Source organism: Mastacembelus armatus, chromosome 23, assembly GCF_900324485.2.
Source record: "Mastacembelus armatus chromosome 23, fMasArm1.2, whole genome shotgun sequence".
Classification (NCBI taxonomy): Eukaryota; Metazoa; Chordata; class Actinopteri; order Synbranchiformes; family Mastacembelidae; genus Mastacembelus; species Mastacembelus armatus.
Window position 1 is genome coordinate 15579302 of NC_046655.1, and position 22290 is coordinate 15601591.

General features: G+C 43.1%; 1 protein-coding gene across 5 annotated transcripts; it reads right to left on the reverse strand.

The window, feature by feature from the left end:
* Positions 1 to 394: 394 nt before the first annotated feature.
* On the reverse strand, positions 395 to 22221 carry LOC113142309 (calcium-activated potassium channel subunit beta-4). 5 transcript variants are annotated; one of them, XR_003296938.1, is made up of 7 exons: positions 22045 to 22220; positions 21672 to 21745; positions 17072 to 18714; positions 14618 to 14788; positions 6473 to 6600; positions 4700 to 5189; positions 395 to 4447 (listed from the first exon to the last, which is right to left on the reverse strand). XR_003296938.1 is itself a non-coding variant. In XM_026327282.1 (7 exons), the coding sequence occupies exons 4-7, from the start codon at positions 17234 to 17236 to the stop codon at positions 4865 to 4867; spliced, it is 789 nt and encodes a 262-aa protein (XP_026183067.1). In that variant the 5' UTR covers positions 17237 to 17253; positions 18141 to 18714; positions 21672 to 21745; positions 22045 to 22221; the 3' UTR covers positions 395 to 4864. The 5 variants fall into 5 exon arrangements, 3 of the variants coding, with proteins under 3 accessions (XP_026183067.1, XP_026183066.1, XP_026183068.1); XR_003296937.1 differs by having other exon boundaries at positions 4543 to 5189; XM_026327282.1 differs by having other exon boundaries at positions 395 to 5189; positions 17072 to 17253; positions 18141 to 18714; positions 22045 to 22221.
* Between the last annotated feature and the right edge of the window lie 69 nt (positions 22222 to 22290).

Genomic DNA, 22290 nt, shown 5'->3' on the forward strand with positions numbered 1-22290 from the left:
TGGTGTGGCATTAACACACATTAACACTACTGTCCAAGGTGAGACGGGGTCAGTATGAGTGCATGTGCATGAGAATCATTAAATATTCACTGATTACAAAGAGCGAGTGCTCGGACTCAATAACTGTGTGTGTCCCTCTCTCATCTGGCAGCAGATCTTTCAACTCTGTTTGTGTGAATGAAAGACCAAAGAAGAGCAAGGACAGATGAGAGGAAGGAGACAAACAAAAGCCCCTCATTGAAAAACCTTTTTTAATTCTCTCTTCATTTCTGCTTCTTTTCCTCCTTCCTTCTTTCTTCTACTTGTTTTTTTATTTGTTGCCAGTTTGGGCTTTTTTTCCCTCCAGTTCTACTACAATTCTTGCAGAAACAGTCGCAGTGAGACTGAGTTTGAAGACAATCTGTGATTTTATTTAAAGATCTCTATCAGGCACTATAGTTTATCAGTAAAACACAGGCGAAGCAGCTACCTGGGTCACATGGTACACAGCTGAGGTTGAAGATAAAATACCTGCAGAAACCACGGTGCAAAGTACAGAGGTATGACAATAAAAAATTAGATACCAGCACAGGTTATAATATTAAAAATAACATTACTGCAATAATTCAAGGATTTAAAGGTAACTAAGAAATGTTTCTGTGGCATCTGTCAGTTTCTACATGTTACTATGTGGATTAAAAATCAATCAGATCTATTAAAATATCAATAAATATCAAAACAACATCTGTATGAATTAAATGCTTTCTGTTTTTGTGAAGAAGCAAAATACAGTGTTTAGTTGCTACTGCAGTTCACAGCTTAGCATATGGCTTTAGATAGAAAATCTAAGATCACTCATCTTGGACAGAAACACAACAACAGCTCATTAAGTCTCAGAAAAACCGAAAACTGCTACGGTGAAGCTACATTTTCTTTGGAGAGGATGGAAATCCAGCACATGATGGTGCTGAGTGAGTCTACACTGAAGCTGACCACAGGAAAATGTGTGTTTCTAATAATACGTATAAGCTTTCTATCCCTTGGTTCTACTCTCTCGTCACTGATGTTTCTGGTTTCAGTGAAACAGCTTTTTAACATCAGCAGAACAACACCTGAGAGGAGAAAGAGAGAGAGATAAGCAGAAGGAATGAAGTTTGGGGAAAGGGAGAGACAGAAATGAGGGATTGAAATCATTAAAGGACGGAAGAAAGAGAAGAAAAGAAAGAAAAGCAGATAGAAAAGGGACGACTGACGAGAGGAGGGAAGAAAATTGATCCCCTTCAGCCACTGACTGTATTTTCATGAAGCTACATTAGAACGTCCAGGGTCTGATCATTTCGTAGGTCCAGCTCTCCATGTAAGCACAGCCAGGTTATTTGTTCATTTAGTGCATGACTGAAACTGAGCTTTTCACAAAATGTAAAACTATCAAGGACTAAACCTAAAGACGCTTAGTTTCTACACATGCTGCCTCAGGAGAAATACAGTTTTACATTCATAGATTGTTTTCAGTCAAACTCTGTTGAAAACAGGCTAAAAAAAGCAGGTGTGAGCTCCTGCTCAGGTCAAACTCACACACCTGACACAAACCGAAGACGTAGGAACATGGACACGGAACAAACGTTTGCACAAGAAGCTGCGTGAACTAAATGTGCTACAGCAACGTTCATGGGGAGAAACCAGTGTCGTGCAGCCGAACCTGAGGAGGAAAAGATGTATTTACAGCAACACACAGAGCAGTTCAGCTGCTTCGCTTTTCACTGGCAGAGACGACGCTCGGCCTCCTGGCTGTTGCTGAGCAACATGTTGCTTCTTGCCAGGTAATTTTTAGACAGGCGGGCGAGTCGGGAAGGTGGTGGGAGAAATTTGGAGACAGTTGCTGAAAATGAAACACTCCCTCCGACACAGGCTGAATCACGTTTGTCGATTTTTAGTCTCAAATTCAGCCTTTGAAAGTTTTTCTCACTGCTTCTTCCCTTGTTTCAACAACAGATGTTGACACAAGACGGAGGAATTGAGAAAAACGACCTGGGTTTTTGTTTGACTTCTTCAGTCCGTGGTAACGAAGTTTCCAGCAAATAAACAGGACATCACATGTACCAACACCAGCTGCTGCTGTTTACACCTGACAGACCCAGTGTCAGACCCGCTGCCTCATTTTACACGTTGACTCCTGACACCGCAGGATCACCCAGTTAGATTTCCTGGAAAACATTTCAGCTGCAGGCAGGTACCACTTTGTGATGAGGCACCATGTATTCATGGAAGGGTTTAGACTTTTATAATGTTTAACAGATCAATGAGTGACCCTTTATAACTTTAACAGCTATTAATAAAAACATCTGGGTTGCCAGGCGTTGGAAAATCCTCCCCCAGCACATCACTGTCGTGTGGAGACCAGTCCAGTGGATTCTTTGACTTTTGGTCTTTGGCCAAAAAATAAACATCTGGACTATATCACATCTGGTCCACTATAAAGCATTAAAAATGACGTGTTCAGTGTCTAATCACAAAGTGGCTCCACAGAAGAAAAGGTTCATCTAAACTGAACAACTACGCAGAACAACATGTTCCTACCCGCACAGAAACTATAAATACACAGAAGGACATTATAGTGCATCGATGGCAGAGCGCTGCTTCTATAATTTCAGGTCAGACCTGTGCTACACATGGAGAGAAGCAGGTCTACTCCCAGAAACGGATCCTGTACTTTCTGTAAAAACCCTCCTGCTGGACTGAGGTAAGATAAAAACACAGAACGTTATTATCCGGCCTTATTGCTTATCTACGTTCCAACACTCGTACGACAAACATGCTCTGAAAGTCTCCAGAGAAGCAGTTCAGTCCCGACTGCAACAAAACACCAAGAGGGAAAAAGCAGATTTAGTGCTGACGTTAATCACAAACCACCAGTGTTGTTATCGAAGCAAAAGGTCCAGGATGGAAAAACTGACGACTGCACCGAGAAGAGAAAAAAGAAACATGCTGCCGTTTTAGAAATGAACTTTCCTGTTCTTCACTTTGCTGTCAGAAGTTTTCCTGGCTCTAGGAAACAGGGTAGAATCAGATTGTGCCTAGTCTCTGAAGAGCCATCAACCATCTGCACAGTATGGTTTAATAAAACCACCCTACTTTACTCACTGGTCTAGATTTTGTCCTCATTACCGCTGGAGGCAGCGTTTGAAAGGCCTCGAGGCGCCGGCCATGTGTTGTTTTTATCCCAGAGACAGTAAAATTCAGCTTCTAAAGATTTTCCAAAACAGGTCAGAATGCCAACATGGCTCATCTTAGTCCTGCTGGAGGATCCAAAGCTGCTCCAGTTCAGAATCTCATTATCAGGTCATTTCGGTCCACAATTCACTTCTAAAGATGTATTACCCAGATCCATATTAGCAGGTGGCTGAGATTTGAGTTGGGACATTTTATTTTACAGGTTGTTAATTTACAGAACAGGATGGAGGGAGGCCTGTGTTAGTCTGTTAACAGTTACTGATGAATGATTGAAGACTTTATTCTCAGGATCTTTGACCTGTGGGTCCACACATTTAGCATTTTTGCATGTTCTGCCGTGCACTGGCAGAAATATTACACACACCCTTAACTGGAACTGGAAGAATGTCAACACAACCAAAGTGTAAAAAATCAAAAAATAATATATTTGATGATTTGTTAACTATTTGTATCGTTAGCAGCCACAGAGCCTCCTGGTGACGTCTCGTATCGTATCATCACCACAGCCTCCCTGGTTTGAGTCCAGCCGAGGATCTTGGTTGGAAATTAGTTCCCCACAGACACAAGACATGTCTGTAATAACATCAGGACAATTTCATGGTTTGTGTGCAGCGTTTTGAGCTGCAGGTGTATTTGCTGTTGACTCTGCGTCCAAGTCACGGCTACACACGACTCTTGGGTCTGCTCTCAGAAAAAAACTCTGCGCGTCTGCGAGATGCAAATCAGCACCAGCAAGGTCACCACGACAACGGCAGGAGGTTCTGAAGAGGAACTCATAGAAACCGTCTATGATGATGATGATCTCAGCATCAACTGTATCATCACTTCATCATGGATTCTGTTCAGAAACAGACGTTCAGAGGGAAGAGAGGCTGTTTGTGGCCCTGGTGGATGTACTCTTTAATCCTACACAAACTGTGTGGGTCTGTCTGGTCATTAGTGACCTTAGACCTTTGGGACTAAAGGTGAGACATTGGAAAACTGGAAGAGCATGTTGGTGATGATGATGATGATGATTTTGTTGTGTTTCCTTCACTGGAGCTGTAGTTTTTAGGAAACCGTCAAGTGAATCTCTGAAACCATCGTGAAGGCTTTGAATTCTCCTGTCAAAGTGCTGTAGGTCCTCATTAATGGTAGACTACAGTTGGTAAAATCCAGGACCATGGTTCGTATTTGCAGGGGCTAGCCCCAGGTGTCATCAGGACTTTGGCTCTGTACTTGGAAACATTTCTGGCTACTGGGACGGAAAAGGAAAACTAGATCAGAAGAGCTACAGTCAGAAAAGAGCAGCTTAGTCCCACATGTCAGTCCTGATGGGTAAATCTGACTCACTTTTCCTGCCAGACTTTGATCCAGCACTAGTGTCATCCTGCTACTGTTCTACGCTGATTCTAATCAGATTCACCTCAACCAGCATCAGCGTCATCACTGATCCAGTTTCAGTCAAAATCACAGAAAAGTTCTCTACAGTGTTTCTGCTGAAACCTACAGGCAGCAGGTCGATTCCCCTCGTCCACGTCACCTTCAGCTCGTTTCTTTTGAAAACCACCAGAGAGCAGTGGGTTGCTGGTGGCGTCTTCAGCCCATCAGCTGCCTTCGCCCACATCCTCAGAGATCAGACTTCATAACGTAAAAAAGGACTTTCTGCTCCGCCTTAATGTTCTCGATCACGCCGTCGCACTGGCACCGCAAACAGCGGCAGGCTCCGTGATGGTGACGACAGCTCGGGGTCAGAGTTTGTTGTCAGAGGGTCACCGGCCTTGTTGCCGCGGCGATCTGAGGGGACCGCGGACAGGTCTTGGCAAACTTCGTAAGAGTACTTCCTCTTTTGCAGGGCCTCGGCTCGAACGGCGAGGGAGCGAGCACACACCGTCAGGAGCACGATGAGCGTGCCCAGTAGCAGCGACACCATTGGCCAGAGGACGCAGTGCAGCAGGACGCTGGTGTCATGGGAGTGGCGCCACAGCACGTCGTCGGGTCTAAAACACAAGAAGAAGAAAAGTAAACTAACACTAAGTATGTTAAACAGATGCACGTTGCCCCCAGTCGTCGCCTCACGGGCCTGGATGGTTTAGAGTCCAACCTTCGTGCCAAGTCTGAAATAAGCCCATACATCAAGCCTTTTGAATGTTCCACTTCTTTCTCTGAAATACCAAAGAGCGTATCTGTAGCATCAATGAGTTCCCACTGGGGCCTCATTTATGAGACAGAGGTTCTTTATTCTGATCCTTCTGCTGCACAGATAAAAATAAAACTCGCCAAGGTCACAGGTAAGTATTGTCTGAGACACGCAGAAGGACATCTCTGTTTTCCTCCATCTCATCAATCCCACAGTCACCTTAATAAATAGGAAAGTCATGTGACCATAGTGCGGCTGGAATCTACCTGTTTTACTTTCAGCATGTAACCTCTGCTGTTGAATCTGAATTAAAACTCCCTACAGGCCCTTCTCCTTTATTCACAGTGCTGCTTCAACTACTAGGCCAGAAGTATGTGGACACAATAAAATATTAAAGCAACATGTGACAGTTAGGGCGGCATGGTGGATAGTGGTCATCACTGTCGCCTCACATCAAGAAGGTTCCTGGTTTGAAACCCATCAGGGGCCTTTCTGTGTGGAGTCTGCATGTTCTCCCTGTGCTTGTGTGGGTTTTCTCCAGGTCCTCTGGTTTCCTCCCACAGTCCAAAAACATGTATGTCAGGTTGATTGGTGACTCTAAATTGCCCATAGGAGTGAGTGTGAGTGTGTGAGGTTGTTTGTCTCTATGTGGCCCTGTGATGGACTGGGGACCTGTCCAGGGTGGACCCCTGCCTTTCACCCAGAGAGAGCTGGGATAGGCTCCAGCAGGTCCCTGGGACCCTGGTTAGGACTAAGGGGGTACAGATGATGGATGTCTTATAAGACATCACCTTACTTTTAATACGTACAATACAAAAACATGAAAACTGGGTTTAAAACAAATATCACCCTGCCAAAGTATCCTGTCATCCCCTGCCAGAGCGCTATGGTCAAATGGACCTGTAAGATCAGGACAGTTAAATAGAAGCCAAGGCTCTTTCTGAAGGTCAAAGGTCACTGGCAGAAAATTGGGAAGTGGAAAAGGTTTTGCCAAAAAAACACCTCAGTAATTGCTGCCGGCTGCGGCGGACCTCTGTAATCTCCTGAGATAACAATGATCTCTCACAGCATCACACATTCTCCGGTTTCCAATTACCTGAATCACACCTGCCAGCAGGTGGTGTAAATGTGTGAGTGTCTCACCTCCTCTGCTGGTTGAAGAAGCAGGTGAAGGACTGGCTGCTGACCTCCTTGGTGAAGTAATCCTCCCACCACAAGACGCTGTCTCTGTTCTTCTGGTTGTCCCTCTCACAGGGGGGGACGTACGAGCACTAACACAGGACGACACAGACAGTTACTGCAGTATCAAGGCCCCGGTCAAAACAGTCACAACTCAAAGGTCCATTTATTTACTTGTTTGGGGGATTTTGGCTTCAACACAAACCGTCCTCTAGTAATATACAAGGAAACTATTCATCATGTCCTTTCCTGTCAATATCGGTTAGAAATGGCTCACGTGTGTAAAATATGGAGGAAACGTGAAAAATGCTCATTACAGTTTCAAATCTTCACTTAACTTCAAAATTGACACAAAAATTTTGCCTACATAAAATGTTTCCAGTGTTCGTTGTCTCATGACGTTAAATGATGGTGCCCCCGTAGATCAGTGATTACGCAGCAGGTGGCGCTGTAACGAGGTCAGCGCTAGATGAAAGTTGAATCCTGATTGGCTCAGAGGGGCTCTCTCCTTCAGTTCAGTTTCAGCTTCTAAACATAAACTCTCTCACACACGTTGCAGGGGGTTGATTGACTGATCACTGTGGATCAATCAGTTGCTATGGTGATGGTGTGATTGGTGCTGATGGGGTGGAGGGTTATGTGATGACAGCAACCAAAACTATAGCTCAGTACAAGAAGAACAACTTCACATTACATCAGCATTTGCTGGGGACTATTTTCAGCAGTGGATTAATACGCATGTGGTCAGTAGTGACTTTTTACTGAACTTGCTGAGTCTGTTCGTTTGACAGTAAATAAACAAGACTCTCTACTCAAATGTGCGTTGGATCATGACAAGATCAGAAACAATAAACGATCGAGAGATGATAAACATATTTTCATCAAAATGCTAAACTGCTAGTAGCACTAACACTTAACCAAACCCTGCCTAACGGGCTACCAGGCCATGATGGGACTGTCTGACTCTGGTACATGGTGAAAGTGGCGCACAGGTCCGTAATAGTGAAGAGTAGAAACCTGTAAACCCTGAGGAAACTCAGGTTGGCAGTTAGTTTGGTAACATATAAAAGCAGGATTAAATGAGTTTACATTAATTACAATATTAAAGACGGCGCCACCTTGTGGCATGAAGGACAATGTCAAACTCCATCTGCACCTACATCTTTGGACCAGAGTCATTTCTCTTTATTTCCACGAGCAGTAAAAGTGTTTTTATAATCTCATCTGTCTGATCACATCTTCACTGGATTTGTTTTTCTGATTGCGTCTCATCCAGTTTAGTGCCGGTAGAGAGACAATCACTCTCAGTCTCTCTCTCAGTCTCTCTCTCTCTGGTTCAGGTAATTGTGAGCTCAGCGCCATTCATCACCCGGCCAATCACACGCCGCTCGCCTGACGACATCATAAGTGGGTCGCAGATGATTGCGGTTGCCATGCCAACAAGCTGGGGTTACAATTATGTGTGTGTGTGTGTGTGTGTGTGTGTTTTAGCGCTGAATAAATGGGCTAAATGTGATAGATGGAGGCTGTGTGTATTGACATGTGGTGTGTTTTTTGAAACCTGATGTTTACAAGATGAAAACACTGCAGGTTTCTGCAAATCTGAGCTCATTGGAATCCTCCTCTCAGGTTGTGGTATAATTTCACTGTTTTGATATCCAAAGCGTGGACGCACAGATTCATTTAAAGGCCTTGTCAGATGTGATTTGTCATCGTTCTACAGTTTAAATTAATTCAGTCAAACAGCCACTGATCACCACCTTCAGGGAGCAGGAGGACTTTACTTATCCAAAGAGGAAATTACAGGCCCAGCGGTCGATTAATGGACTAAATAGTATTTAACGGGGAACTATTCTGATAATTAACTAATAATTGTTTTATTCACTTTTTAAAGCAAAATTTAAAATGATTTTTTTCTTGCTTTTCAAACATGAGTAATTGATTTTCATTCCCCAGTAAAACTGAATATCTTTGGGTTCTGGGCTGTGGTTCAAAGATATTTGAAGAGGCATTTTTCACAATTTTATAGATAATGTGATTAATAATAAACGACAAAAACAGAGAACATGACTGGCCTCATCTTTACAATCAATTGGCCTGGGTCAAATATCTGTTCTAATGCATGTCAACCTGTTGCAGGTAAAACTATATTGTTGCAGCTAATTATGTGTAAAAAAGCAAAAATTAGCTTTTTTGTCAGAAAGTTCACAGTGTCTGATAAAGAATAAACCCAGGAGGGAAAATATGGAAATATGATCATATTAATAATCAGCAGACAGTCTGCTGATTATTAATATGATGTCTGCTGACATCATGAGAGCACAGCAGCGTTTCTGTCAAACTGTCCCATCATGGATTTAAGTAGATAATCAGGATCTATGTGTGTGTGGTGTTTAGTCCTCACTGACCCGCTGCCTTCCTGTCTGATGCTGCACACAGTTAAACTGATTAACATGAGGCCACGTCCACCTGTCTGTCTGTCCACCTGTCTCTCTATGTTCCTGTGTGTCCGTCTGTCTAACTGTCTGTGGACGATCAGACTGACAAATCAGCAGCTCAGTCTGGAGCTTAAGGGAGTGAGGCAAAGTGCGTTACCGAGGACGGTGAGTCCTGGCTGGGCAAAGAACCACTAATGCCCCCCTGATGTTCTGGAGCTCCAGAAGCTCGGCCTCATAACAGTTAATTAGTTTTAACTTAGGACACACACACATGCACACACGCACACAAAAAGGCTTTCGTCGGTCCTCAGTGATTATATTACACATTTTCTGTTTTAGATCTCTTCTGTTGACCTTTTCAGCCTGTTTGTTGTGTTTTTGTTGCTGCGTTTCCCCACTAATGACGTCCAAATGGCCTCACAAAGACAAGAAAATGAGAAGGAAATCCTCCACACTGAGGACATTCTGCAAGTCACTTCTATAAATTATTAGTGTGGGATCAGAGTTCATTGTTAATAATAAAATAATGGTAAAAGGCAGAGGTTAGGGCTGTATATTAATACAAAATGTGTATGTGCCAGTCAGTCAAACAGCAGTTGTCCTCTGGTTTCCCACCGCTCATCATTTACATTTATAACATAATTAAGTCATAAACGAGGAAATTACTTGGCGGTCTAATTGGCTAAGTGAAACCGCCCACCTGTCCTCATCTCCTCCCTTCCTTCCTGTCTCTCTCTTGTCACACTGTGTTCATATCACCCTCTTTTTCTCTGCTATCAACATTTCACCGCTCAAAAGTCACGACGCAGGGCTGGCTGCTGTTTAAAAGACAGGGCCTGGATGGAAAAGTCTCAGCTGCATCTTTTCAGGGGGAGGAGGGGGATTTCTTCATTAAACCTGCAGGTGCTAATTTACTGATCAATACCTATAACTCAATAATCTGACATGCTCCTACAAAGGACTATCATCTGATTGATCCATTCATTGCTACAGTTGTGATTCTATGTCGTTTATAAAGAAGTTTGAGCCATATTTTTGAATTATTACTATTAGTAGCAGCAGCAGCATCAGTAGTTGTAGTAATAGTTGTAGTAGTAGTAGTAGTAGTAGTAGTATGCATCAAAGAACAAAGACTGGATTTGTGCTGTTAAGCTTTTTCCACTTACATGCACTAAAAGCAACATGTTCTCTCTCATTCTGTGAACTGAGTGGTCAAGATGCATTCTGGGAAATGTAGGAGCTGACCACCTGCAGTGAAAGCAGATGAGTAATCACTGAAAAGCAAACTGCAGCTCTTTTTGATGAAAAAATAACATCAAGCAGTAAACAGAATTAAAGTGCAGCTCAGCAGCTAATAGTTTACGACGCAGCAAAGACGCTGTTCGCTCTGTGTGACAAACAAAAGGGTCTGAGCAACAACTGGCCATCGCTCTAAAACCATGTTGAGTAATCCCCATCCTGAAGCTAACATCTGCACAGATCTCTCCCAAAGCCAAAGCAGCTTTACTTCAGACTTCAGAGAGGGATTTCAGCATTTATGAAATATATTGTGTGATGGACACACACACACACACACACACACACACGCACACACACACGCCCACAAACACACTCTCCTCTTTCTATAGCACGAGCTTGCCTTTCTGTGTAAATAGATTTTCTGTTCAGGACCACATGCACACACACACATATATACACACCATTCAATCTATCTCAGTTTAATGGCCTCTGCAGAGCCAGGCCAGGCTGCCTACATCAGTGTGTGTGAGAGCAGGGAGTTATGTGTCTGATAGAAAAGCCAGGAGGACGATATGAGCTCAGAGCAATAAACTACAAACAGGCTGAGGGAACAGAAAAGAGCAGAATACAAGAGCAGGGTAGGTTTGACCTACGAGATTTACAGAAAGCAACGGAGTGTGTTTTTCTGATTCCTGTATAACCACATGAACACGACCAAAAGCTACAGCTTAAAACGGCCCTTTCCACACTTTTCCATTAGGTGGCTTCCACCGCTTTTTATAGTGGAAGACCTGGAAACCTGAAGAAATCTGGTGGACAAGTTGACGTATTTAAAAAAAGTACAATGTCCAGATTTAGTGGATCATGAGACTGAAACGTCAGGGAGGAGAAGCAGATGAAAACAGGCGAGTGTGTAACATTCCTCACATTAGCACATGAAACTCACAGAAATGTCACGTTTCCATCATGTTTTCCACATTTTGTGAGCTTTGCCTGCAGCTCTGTGCCAACATCATTTGTGCTGCTGTTTCATTCTGCTGCGGTTTTATGATTTTCTTGAAATTTGATTAAGATGGAAGAAAACCCACTTTATAACAGCACCAACCCAAACGTTCCTAATCACCTCTGATTAGCACCAAACAGAGTATGTCTGTCTTAAAAATATCCCTGTAATTAACAGCTGAACAAAGCTCAGATTTATGGAACCGTCAGGAACATTTTCAATAAATTCGCTGAAAATACATCACCAGTGAAATAAAGTGTGAACAACTGGAATTAAAACGTTTTCTCATGTTTTTGTCTATGATTTCTAACAATGGACAGCTCCGTCAAAATAAGGCCAAGTATTTAACAGAAGACGTTCAAAGCAAACGAGGCAACTTCTCATCGATGCTCTGATATTTGTTTTCACACCTACTGAATCCAGTGAGTTTCATCTACATAGTGCACGCATGGATACACAGCTGCACACACACACACACACACACACACACACACACACACACACACACACACACACACACACACACACACACACACACACACACACACACTTGTGTCCACAAATGATTGTAGGTGTTATCTGATCAGAAACAGCAGCTCAGCAGAGTGTGCAGCCATTTTCCCTCCACGTCTCACCACTTCACTTTTGTTCGTACAAAAATGAAACGAACTCCTGACCCCAATAAACAGCAGTCGCTCAGGAGGTGGTGTCCATAATAACTTTGTGGGCGAGCATCAAACTGATGTATCACTGTGCTCTGCTCTTCTGTCAATATGTTGTTTATTAAAAAAACTATCAGATTTTTCTGTTTTTAAAACCATGATTTGTTGGGGCTAACAAACAGGTACTTGTGTCTTTACATTACGGCTTCAACACATAAATAATCATCTTACAGCTCTGAGTCTCATCAGAACGACACGGGGACAGGATTTGAAACCGGCCTCCACAGTTTGACGACATTCTTACGCTGCTGATATTACGTATAGATGGGTTTCTGAGCGATGCCTGGGACAGAAAATTACTTAAAATGACTGAGAATTTATGAGGAGATCAAGATGAAAAGTTGCGTTTGCACCAAAAACATCACAAAACGTTGATTATGTGGCAGGAAACCAGCCTGTTGCCTTAAAAAGCTTCTTTTCCAAAGCAAAAGTTCAAAAAAGGGGATTATAATCAGGGTCGCTGCAGATTAGAAACAGACGTATATAATGTGACATCTCACAGACTTGAGGCTTCTAAGGACCTTCAGACTCTTGTGCCAAAATAAAAGCCAAGTTTATCGTGCTGGCACCCAGACATCTACAGACACAGCTGTCCTCTGTTACAGCTGTTGATCTTAATGTCATGTCAGTCATCTGGTCCACAGGCGGCTCCATTAACTAATTGCCCCCTATAGACACAGCACTAATTAAGTCCAGGTCTCCCTCTCTGGTCTGCAGGCACAGGGTCCATTATAGACACAACTGCAGTTAACTCTGCTCGTCTGTCTGTGGCTCTGATTAGTCAGTGCACTCAAAGGGCAGATCCCTGTTTGAAGGAAGGATGCTGTTCGTAAACCGGTTCAGTGTCCTTAGGATAACTGGCTACTCTGTCATGTGTTTTTACTCTATTCATACACAACCATGAAGCACAGTTTACCTGATTGTTTGTACTTCACATAAAGGTCCAGGGGCCCCCGGACAACAATGGAGGCACAGACCAATAAGCCGAACCAGGTTCTGGATCCACACACATTCACTGGTGCTGGGATTCGGACTCAGGAACACACACACAGAAAATGTAAAAATATGGCCCGTGAGGAGGTGGAGTATCAAAGGTGCAGTGTTTGAAGTGCGACTCGCTCTCATTAGTGATCTCTGAAAGGTCACAGAGCGGAGGGCAGTGTGGCATCCACCCTAATATCCAACCTCAGTCGCTCTGTTCGACATTAAAGGATTTCTGAATGAAGCGTGACTCGTCTCTCTCTGTCTCTCCACATCATCTTCGTTGTGGTCGCCATGGTGACTGGGCGGCATCGATGACGCGCCGTCTCTTCCCTCTATATTTACTCTGTTGCCGTAGCAACTGTCCAGCGGTGCACTAAAGAAGAAGTAGTCCTGGAGATCAACAGACAGACGGACACTGTCTCTGTCTGTACTGTTGTTTTATTATCTCGACCAGCTCCCGTGGCAGGTCTTACTTTAAGTGGCCAAAAGTATATGGACGCCAGGGAGCGACGTGATTCTCACATCAAAGGTCTTATTGTGCTGTTACATCCTCCACCCAGCAGATTTCAAACCACAGTGGTGGCTGCTCTGGTGGGGGGGGTGTTGCTTCAGGAGACACTGAGGGTTTTACCTTCCTGTAAAGTCACAGCAGCAACTTTATCTTTAGGTAAACAGAAGAAACACAAACTATTCTACCTACAAACCCCCTCACACATCTGTTACTGGAGAACTCTGTCCTTTCTTCTGTCCTCAGGTCTTCATCAGGTAAAAAGTCCAGAGACAAAATAACAAACATGCCCAGAGTAACTTTGAGTGTTAAGATTTCTGTTCAAACCCAAAAGAAAATCTAAAACTGTCCATTTACTACACATGATCAGAACGTGTTTACTGTCAGCTGTTTGTTAATGGTGTGTTTTGTTCACTGCTTCTATTTCTGTTCGGTTCGTGACTCCCAGCAGCTGGGAAACAAAAATCAATCAGACTGAAACTCTCCTGACGTTCATCAGATAAAAAAAAAAACATGCAATTCAAAAGATTGCTGCTGCGCTTCCATTTTCATCCTGGCATGTTTCACTGTTCAGCCAATTAACTTCAGCTCCACCTGAATTTACATTTTGCTGCGTGGTACAAACTTCTCACCCTCAGGAATCAATTATTAATTCAATTCACTCAGCCATTATTCAACTAAATGTAACTGCCTCTGGTTATTTTGCCCAGTTTATAAGGACATCCATTAACTCCACACAGATATACGGCCGACTACTAGAGAAATCATCTCAGCTAATGGCCACGTGTTCATTTTAGCAAACACACAGTCCGTTTGGCTCAGTGTAACACGTCAAGGCCGGATCATCAACTAAGCACAACCCACTGACTGCTCAGGGGCCCAGAGACCACTTCAAGTCACTTGGGTTTATAGGAGCTGTTTAAATGTGAATTTGTGAGGAGCTGGAGAACAGTGTTATCATATTTCAGCAGTGCCATCATTATTCAAAGACCCTAAAACACAGCAGAGGTGTGAAACACACCTGAGGAAAGCCTGCCTGAACAATAGTGCGTCCACTCATTTTCAGAAAGAGATTTGAGGATAATCGACTGGATGATACTGATGATGAACGGGGTACAAGAAGCATCCTCCTTTAGCCAGTGCAGCTTAACAAACAAACAAACTTGTGTGTGTGAGTCTGTTTCACTGAAATAGTAAAAATCAGGTCTGTGTTACCTTTGGGTTGAGGACCAGCTGCTGCTCGTCAAAGTGCAGCAGAGCCACGGAGTTGGACTCTGAGTTGTTGACGAAGATCTGCAGACAGGGATAGAGCGACGTCCCCTTACAGTCCGCGCCGCATGTAAACACACACTCGAACATCTCCTCCGGACGCAACACCGACACCACCTGGAGGAAGAGTAAACACTGTGATGACATGCTCAGAAATCAGACCCAAAAGTCCCGTAGCATCTTCAGACTCAGCAGGATTCATCCTCTGGGGACCATGAATGACCAAGTCAAGGAAAGTCATCCGGAGGATTTTCAGATAACTAATTTTGGATCAAAGCAGCATAATTCTTTGATGATTTTTTTTTAAGATTTTGCTGCGAGTTCACTGTGGAAAGACAAGTTTGGACGTCAAGCCTGAATATGTGAGTGAGCTGATTTATCCATTTCAGATGTAAATAAAGAGTTATGGCTGCAGGCAGGAAAATAAATATCAATACGTGGTGAAGCGCTCGACGCAGATTTGATTAAAGTCAGATCTTTTGCTATTGCCATCGAGGTCAGGGAGCAGCAATAACATCTGAGCAGTGTGATTTATGTTGTATTTAGCAGAGGATCAGCGAATGACAGAGTGGACTCTCACTGCCACGGGACTGGTTCGTACGATTTTAAAAAACGCAACAAACAAAAAACAAAAGGCTCCCAGTCTTCGTGGACTTTATTCCAGGCTGATGCAATAAATGAGCAGCCAAATAAACAAGTGGGTACAGGACCGCCTGTAGTTTATGTCATGGAAACTCCCAATAGCTTCCAAACTGTTTGAATGACCCACAGCAGGAAGAGACGCAGCACTGAAGGTGGACAGACCCACTTTGTACTGACAGCAAAGATTTGACTAAATGTTTAAATCAGCAGTTCAGAAATATATTTAATGTTCTGTCAAAGCTGAAGGTCAAAGCTTCTGTTCTGCTGCTGCACAGTGAAATAAATAAAAGGATTATTAAGCTCCAACAATAGAAGCTTTTTACAGTTAAAACATGTTTTCACTCTCCCAACACTCAAGTTTCTAATCTTCTCTTCTTCTTCTTCTACAGTGTGATCGGCACACGCCAAAACACTGACCACGCTGAGGTGTTCTGATCTTCATCTTCTTCACTGCCTTTATCCTCTGTGGCTTTTATTAGTCTATTTCTATTTGTTGGCTGCACAGCTCGAACACACTGTGATGTGGATCAGTCCTGGACATGTAGCAGGTAAAACAAAACCACTTCTCAACCACAGAAAACCTGCGAACAACAACATAACAACAACACACGGCTCAGCTGAGGATTAATCAGCTGCTGGTTTTGGGCTATAAAACACCAGGCAACAGTGAAAACGCCTGTTTTCCTTCCCCACAGTCCACAGTCACATCGTAGTGTGTTGTTTTTGTTCTTTTGCTCGTGTGACAAAAAGCAGCAGTTACTGATATTTCAGCAAATCTTGGCCTTTTTATTTGTCTATATGACAATAACTCGATTATCAGGACGGTTCTGACATGATCGATTAATCAACCAGTTGTTGCAGCTGTAAAGACACTGTGTGACTGTCTGACAGCTCAGTGTCAGGGGTCCTGTCAGGTCTGATGACGTCTGATCATCATCTGTCCATCAACAGGGAGAAAAGAGCAGATTTGGGCGAACGGATCTGGTCTAGTTTCCGTCCGGATTCATTACCGAGAGCTTCACTCTTTCCAAGTGGCTGAAGGAGATTAGCGCAGATTATCTCGGCCTAAATCTTAGAAATCATGTAGTTTCACCCTGACATCAGATGATAATCATCAAATGCTTCAACATTTCAGCACAAGCCACAATTTCTAGCCCTGACTTTAAACCTGGAGCAGGTAATACCAGACTGACAGCATCACTACTTAACATCCAGTCAAACACTGTTTTCTTTTATAAATACAAATAATAGATTTTTAATAATTAATACAGTGAGTAGTATTTTCACAGCTAATCCGGAGCCCAGACACTACAATACTAATACTTCTACTGCTCCTAACAGTACCTACACCATATAAGCCCGTAGTACTTTAAACATCATATTTATACTACTCTTAGTAAAACTACTTCAGGTACTACAGGCTGCTAATGTCAGTACTATCACCTGTTTTAACTTTCACTGCTGAGGTTTTTCTTATTTGAACATTTTAAATAAATACAGTGTTTTTACGCAGATATGAGATTATTTAGATGTTTATTAATAGACGGTGTGAAAATCATTTATTCCTTGTTTTCTCTTTATTTCTCATACTTACCATTGATTTTTCTACTAAATAAACGGTAAGTATGAGAACTTAAAGCGTTACTCTTTCAGTGATGTAACTACTACTAGTACTGCATAAAGTACTACTACAGCGGGAGAACCGCCTGGAGCCGCAGCGCTCGGCGGCGGCAGCTCGGGGCTCGTAGCCGGACTCACCGTGCAGTTGGCCGGCTTGCTCTGGAGGCTCTGCAGGGTCGGGCTGAGCCAGCAGAAGCCCAGGATGAAGAGGCTGAGGATCCCGCAGACGATCAGGAACAGCCCCAGCCGGATGCTCTTGTCCTCGGCCTCGGAGTACTCGTACGACACCCGGATCTTCGCCATGGCAGCGCCGCGGAGACCTCCGGCGGCATGGAGAGGATGAGGAGGATGAGGATGAGGATGGAGGAGAGAGAGGAGGAGGCGCAGAAACAGCAGAGTTTAGACACCGACTGTTTTCTGTCCCTAAATCTGTTTCATCGGCTCCACTGGTCCCCCCTCCCTCCATGTCCCACCTCTATTTCAGACTCCATCCATTCACTTTCTCCAACTAAGGAGACACAGCAGCACCTCCTGTTTTAAGCCCTGACACTAAACACAAACTACATCTACACTTTACACAGGCTGGAAAACCACTTCATGGCCAAAAGTATGTGGACACACCTGATCCCTCAGGCTGTAATAACCTGCACATGGGAAATCTCTGGCTGGGTTCATGACAGCTGCAGTCCTCTCTGCTTTATAATAAATATGTCATTATATAACAACCTGAGCACATTCTTGTGTGTCCTTGTTGTTCTGTTGATCATTGTCTCATTGTTTTGTGTTGGTCGTTATATAATATATATATTATTGAAAACCACAAACGTGAACCTGCAGGTGGCACAAAACAGATAATATATAGTAGAAAAGATGCCAACTGTCACCACATCAACACAAAGATGGAAAGAAAACAACTAATATATGAATTTTCATTTGCTTACTATTCTATCACTATTTGTCAAACTACTTTTAAGCTAAATTGAATGAGAAATGTTTAAAATGTAAATGTAAATGCAAATATGTAAAGTCCTTCTGCAGATGAGGATCATGTGACTCGATCACTGGCTTTGTAAACGTGATGATATTGATTTGTCATCTTATTCCAATAAATATCTAACAAGGAAACCTGCTCCCTGCATGAAGTCATCTGGGCCAAAGTCTCCACCTGCTATAAACGATCAGATTTCTGTGGTGGTTGAAAGCAAACCTGGCGTCCTGAGAAACAGGCTGTGTCCCAGAGGAACGTGCTGTCCCTCAGCTAAGAGGCTTATCTCATCCTGCACGTACAGGAGAGAACAACAAGCAGCCGTCGGCGAAATAAAACACAAATCTGGACAGAATCATCAAACCACCGGGCGACCGAGCATCACTCAACCTGCAGAGAGAGAGAGAGAGAGAGAGAGAGAGAGAGAGAGTGAGAGATGACACCATCACAACCACTGGCTGCACTACATGGACAAAAGTATGTAGACACCAGGACATGAAAACTCTATGGACAGTTGATTCTGGCACTAACACATAGAAACAACCCCAGCAGCTTATTACGACCCACAGTCACGTTTCAGGCGCCCTCTGAAGGTCGTGGTCACTATGATGCGAACACAGGAGGAAGTCAGGTGATGTTGTTATAAAGCAACAGCTTTGGAGGAAACTGAGCACAAATGATGATGATGTTCTTCACATTTCAGTTCAGTCTGTGCACGGTGGCAGTTTAGGAGCTCAGGGTGTTCACACTTGGAGCCTGGTCCATGTCCCGGACAGACGTGGGTCAAACAGCAGGTCTGATGAAAAAAAACAATAAATACATTTTTTACAGTGTATCATCTCACGGTAATACATCATCATATTTGACAGACCTATAGTGCATCTGTTATCCATATATTTTTAAACCTCTAGAGATGAATCATCTTGCTGGCAATGGATCTAAATTATATAATTTTACATATTCGGTTGATTTGGATGTTTTCATGGAGTTGGGTTATATGATTTTAAACTCTCTTGTTGGCTGTATTCTCACCTATTATTTTCTTTGCTGCACTTCATTACTTGCTGCTGTGATGACATAATGTCTCTACATGGATCAATAGTTTCATTTCACCCTGTGTGTGTGTGCTGACAGTGTCTGATCACTGTTAAAGATGCAACCAACCATCCAAAATGGCCTCCGAGGGCCAAATGATCAATAAGTTGACTGAAACATATTGATTTCTCTCCCTCTCGGCCCAGTGAGTGTAAAATAAAGGCACCTGTTTACAAGCCTAAGACTTTATCGAACAACAAACACACTAAAAATCTATGGGCTGTTTTTATGCAGATGATGTTCTAATTTTGCTATTGGTCAGACTTCCCCAGCCCGTTTAACTATTTGTGCAAATACGAGTAGTCGCACCCTCATTTTAAGTGTTTTATTATTTTATATGAAGCCATTTTTACAATAATGAAGCCCATAAACATGGCCAATCAAGTCTCTGTCCACCTGCTGAATCCCAGTCAGGTGTGCCCTCAGTCTGAGCTCCGGGTTTGGTCTCCACCATCTCCTGAGGGAAATCTCTGGCTCTTTAGCTGCTAAATGCTCCACTATGTTCACCAGCTGGTCTCTGACTGTGTCTGTCTGCTGTTTGCTGCTGAACTGGCAGCGTCCACTTGTGTCCTGGAAAACACTGTCTAGTTTTATACTGTAGAGAATCTATGGAGATAAACAAGAGTGAACACTAAAACCTTGAAATCAGCACAAATTTTCTAAGTAGACTAAATTTACTAAGTAGAAATCTTAGTGAAACTCTTCAGACCATGATATCGTTCAGCCTCCAGTGGATGTACAGTATTATCTGTCTGCATCTCGGCCTGTTGCATGAATGTGAAGCTGAAAGGCTCCAGAATAAAGCCTCAGCATTATGCACTGGTAATCAGGGAGGCATGTGGCAGGATTATCATCATCTGTGCAGATCAAAAGATTACAAATAATGATGGGCATCAGCGTGAAAGAACACGGGTCACGTGTCTCCTCAAATCACCAGTCTACTTGGCTTGATTTTACCTGTGAGAATAAAACTCCCAAACTGCAACGACACTTACGAATAAAGAAAGTCGAGGAGATTGTTTTGGTTAAAATGAAAGAAACATGAAAACAGGAAAAATAAACTGTGAGACAGACAGTTGGTAACCTCTGCAGATGGGATTTTGGCTTTCAGAAAATAAAATGAAAAAGTGAACAGAAAAGGGCATCGTCTGACTCAAATCAACAGTCAGATGATGCGATTAGGCTGCACAATATTTGCTCCTGCTGTCCTGGAAAAAAACAGCAGAGAAGTAGGGCTGGTACAACATTTGGCTGAAAATCCCAACATCAACAGTGAACTACAGCCTGGTAATATCCGTCATTATGAAGATGACTGCTGCCCCTCTGAAAGCACTGATGGAACAGAGTGATGCTGCAGCCCTGTCTGCAGGCACCAGCTCTAAGACAACTCGTTGTTTACATCCTATTTTGTCTGCAAACATCAACAGTACTGGACGCCAGGCTGATTCCTTATTCTGTAAATGCTGTGGTTAAAACGTGACACGTCGTTTTCAGTTCAGCTAATGTATGAAAGTGATTTTTAAAACCTGAGGCTGTTTTTGTGCCTTCAGCTCTTTGGCTGCTTTGGTAAGAAAGTTTAATCAGCTAATTAACAAATGAAGTGAAGTTTAATTTCTCACATTCGCCCACACACTCTCACACTCTTTGTTTATCTGTTCAGTTCGGTTCAGTTTGGTAGGCACTTCCAAAACTTTTGTTCAGACATCAGTGACAAGTAAAGACTCATGTAAGACATTAAAAGACTGTCACATCATGTTCTTTTGTATTGATCCATCCATCATCTACCGTTTATCCTCCAACAGCCAGGGTGGGAGGGCCACAGCCATCCCAGCATGCAATGGGTGAGGCGGGTCAACCCCGGACAGACAGTCTGTCACAGAGACAGACACACACTTATGTACATGTTATTATTCAACATGTTATTAAATGTGTCGCAGGTGGGAGCAGCTCCTTCTCTGGCAGCAGACCAGCAGAGACAACATGGCCTACCATTGTTTTACGAGGTACACGAATTTAGTCACATGTATATCACAGTTTCATCAGCGCTTCCCAGCTGGAGAGAACAATAATTCCTAGACCAGGGGTGGCCAACCCTGGTCCTCAAGAGCCACTGTCCTGCCAAATCCACTGCTGATTACCTGGAACAGGTGGGTTCAGCCAATCAGAAGCTGGAAAGGCTGGAGCTCACGAGGACCAGGGCTGGCTATGTCCAGTTTAGACTCTGTGCTCTGCTGGTGGGTGAACTGACTCTTATTTTCACAACTATACTAAACAGAACAGAGCCAGTGGGAGTTTAAACGTGGGCCAAAATCTCTATTTGACAGACAAAAGAAGACATTTTGGAGGCAGGCTTTGTGGAAGGCTGCAGTAAAATCTTGTGATCCTACATTAGACATTGGTCTGTTGACCATGTTTTCTTTTCTCCTTCAGTTCCTGTTTCAGATTTGAAAATCAAAATGAGTCTTTTTTTTTTTCTATCCAGCAGCTCAAAAGCTGTTTCCTCTCAGGAAGTTAACAGACCATTTGTACTTCTGCAGTAAAATCTGCTGCTTTTATCTCTGCATCAAGTGTTTTATTGTTCTCACTATAATGCCTGGTGTTTGAGACACTCTGAGTGTCTGTATTTGGCTAGTATTATGAGTGAGTGTGTGTGTTTACCTCTAGGCAATAAGCCAGTCCCCATCCCTGCGTGTTACTGCCCATTGAGCGTCATCTGCTGGAGAGTGAGGCAGCTGTAATAAAAAGTCAATACATTGATTTGCAGATTGTAAAAACATGGACAGATTGTCAGGCAAAGATAGTAAATATTTGTTGGCTGCAGCTGCAAAGATACAATTATTTTCAAATTATCTGCTTCATCCATTTCAGCGTGGATCTTTCCGAATGCCTGGGTTGCAAAAAAGAGAATCTGAGGGTGTGACTGGTCTTAGTGTTATTAAACCTATAATAATGAGTGTTAAATACACCAACTTTCATCAGCTTTGTGACTGACCAGCATATATTTAGCATCAGCTTATTCAGTCCCACTCACCTGCCTGGGATCTTCTTTGCTACATGGCGCCCTCCTGTGGATGAAATACCAAAACACAGTTTAATTCTCTGTCCACTTCCAGTTGTACAACGAACTGCAAAACCAAGTGACAGAACAGACAGAAAGTAACTTTCATTTGACCAAATATCCACTTGTGACCACAAGGTGATCTTGAGCTCTTGTCATTATTATCTCATATCTCATGACACTTTATAATCTATATATTGTTCTACGCAGCTCATTCTT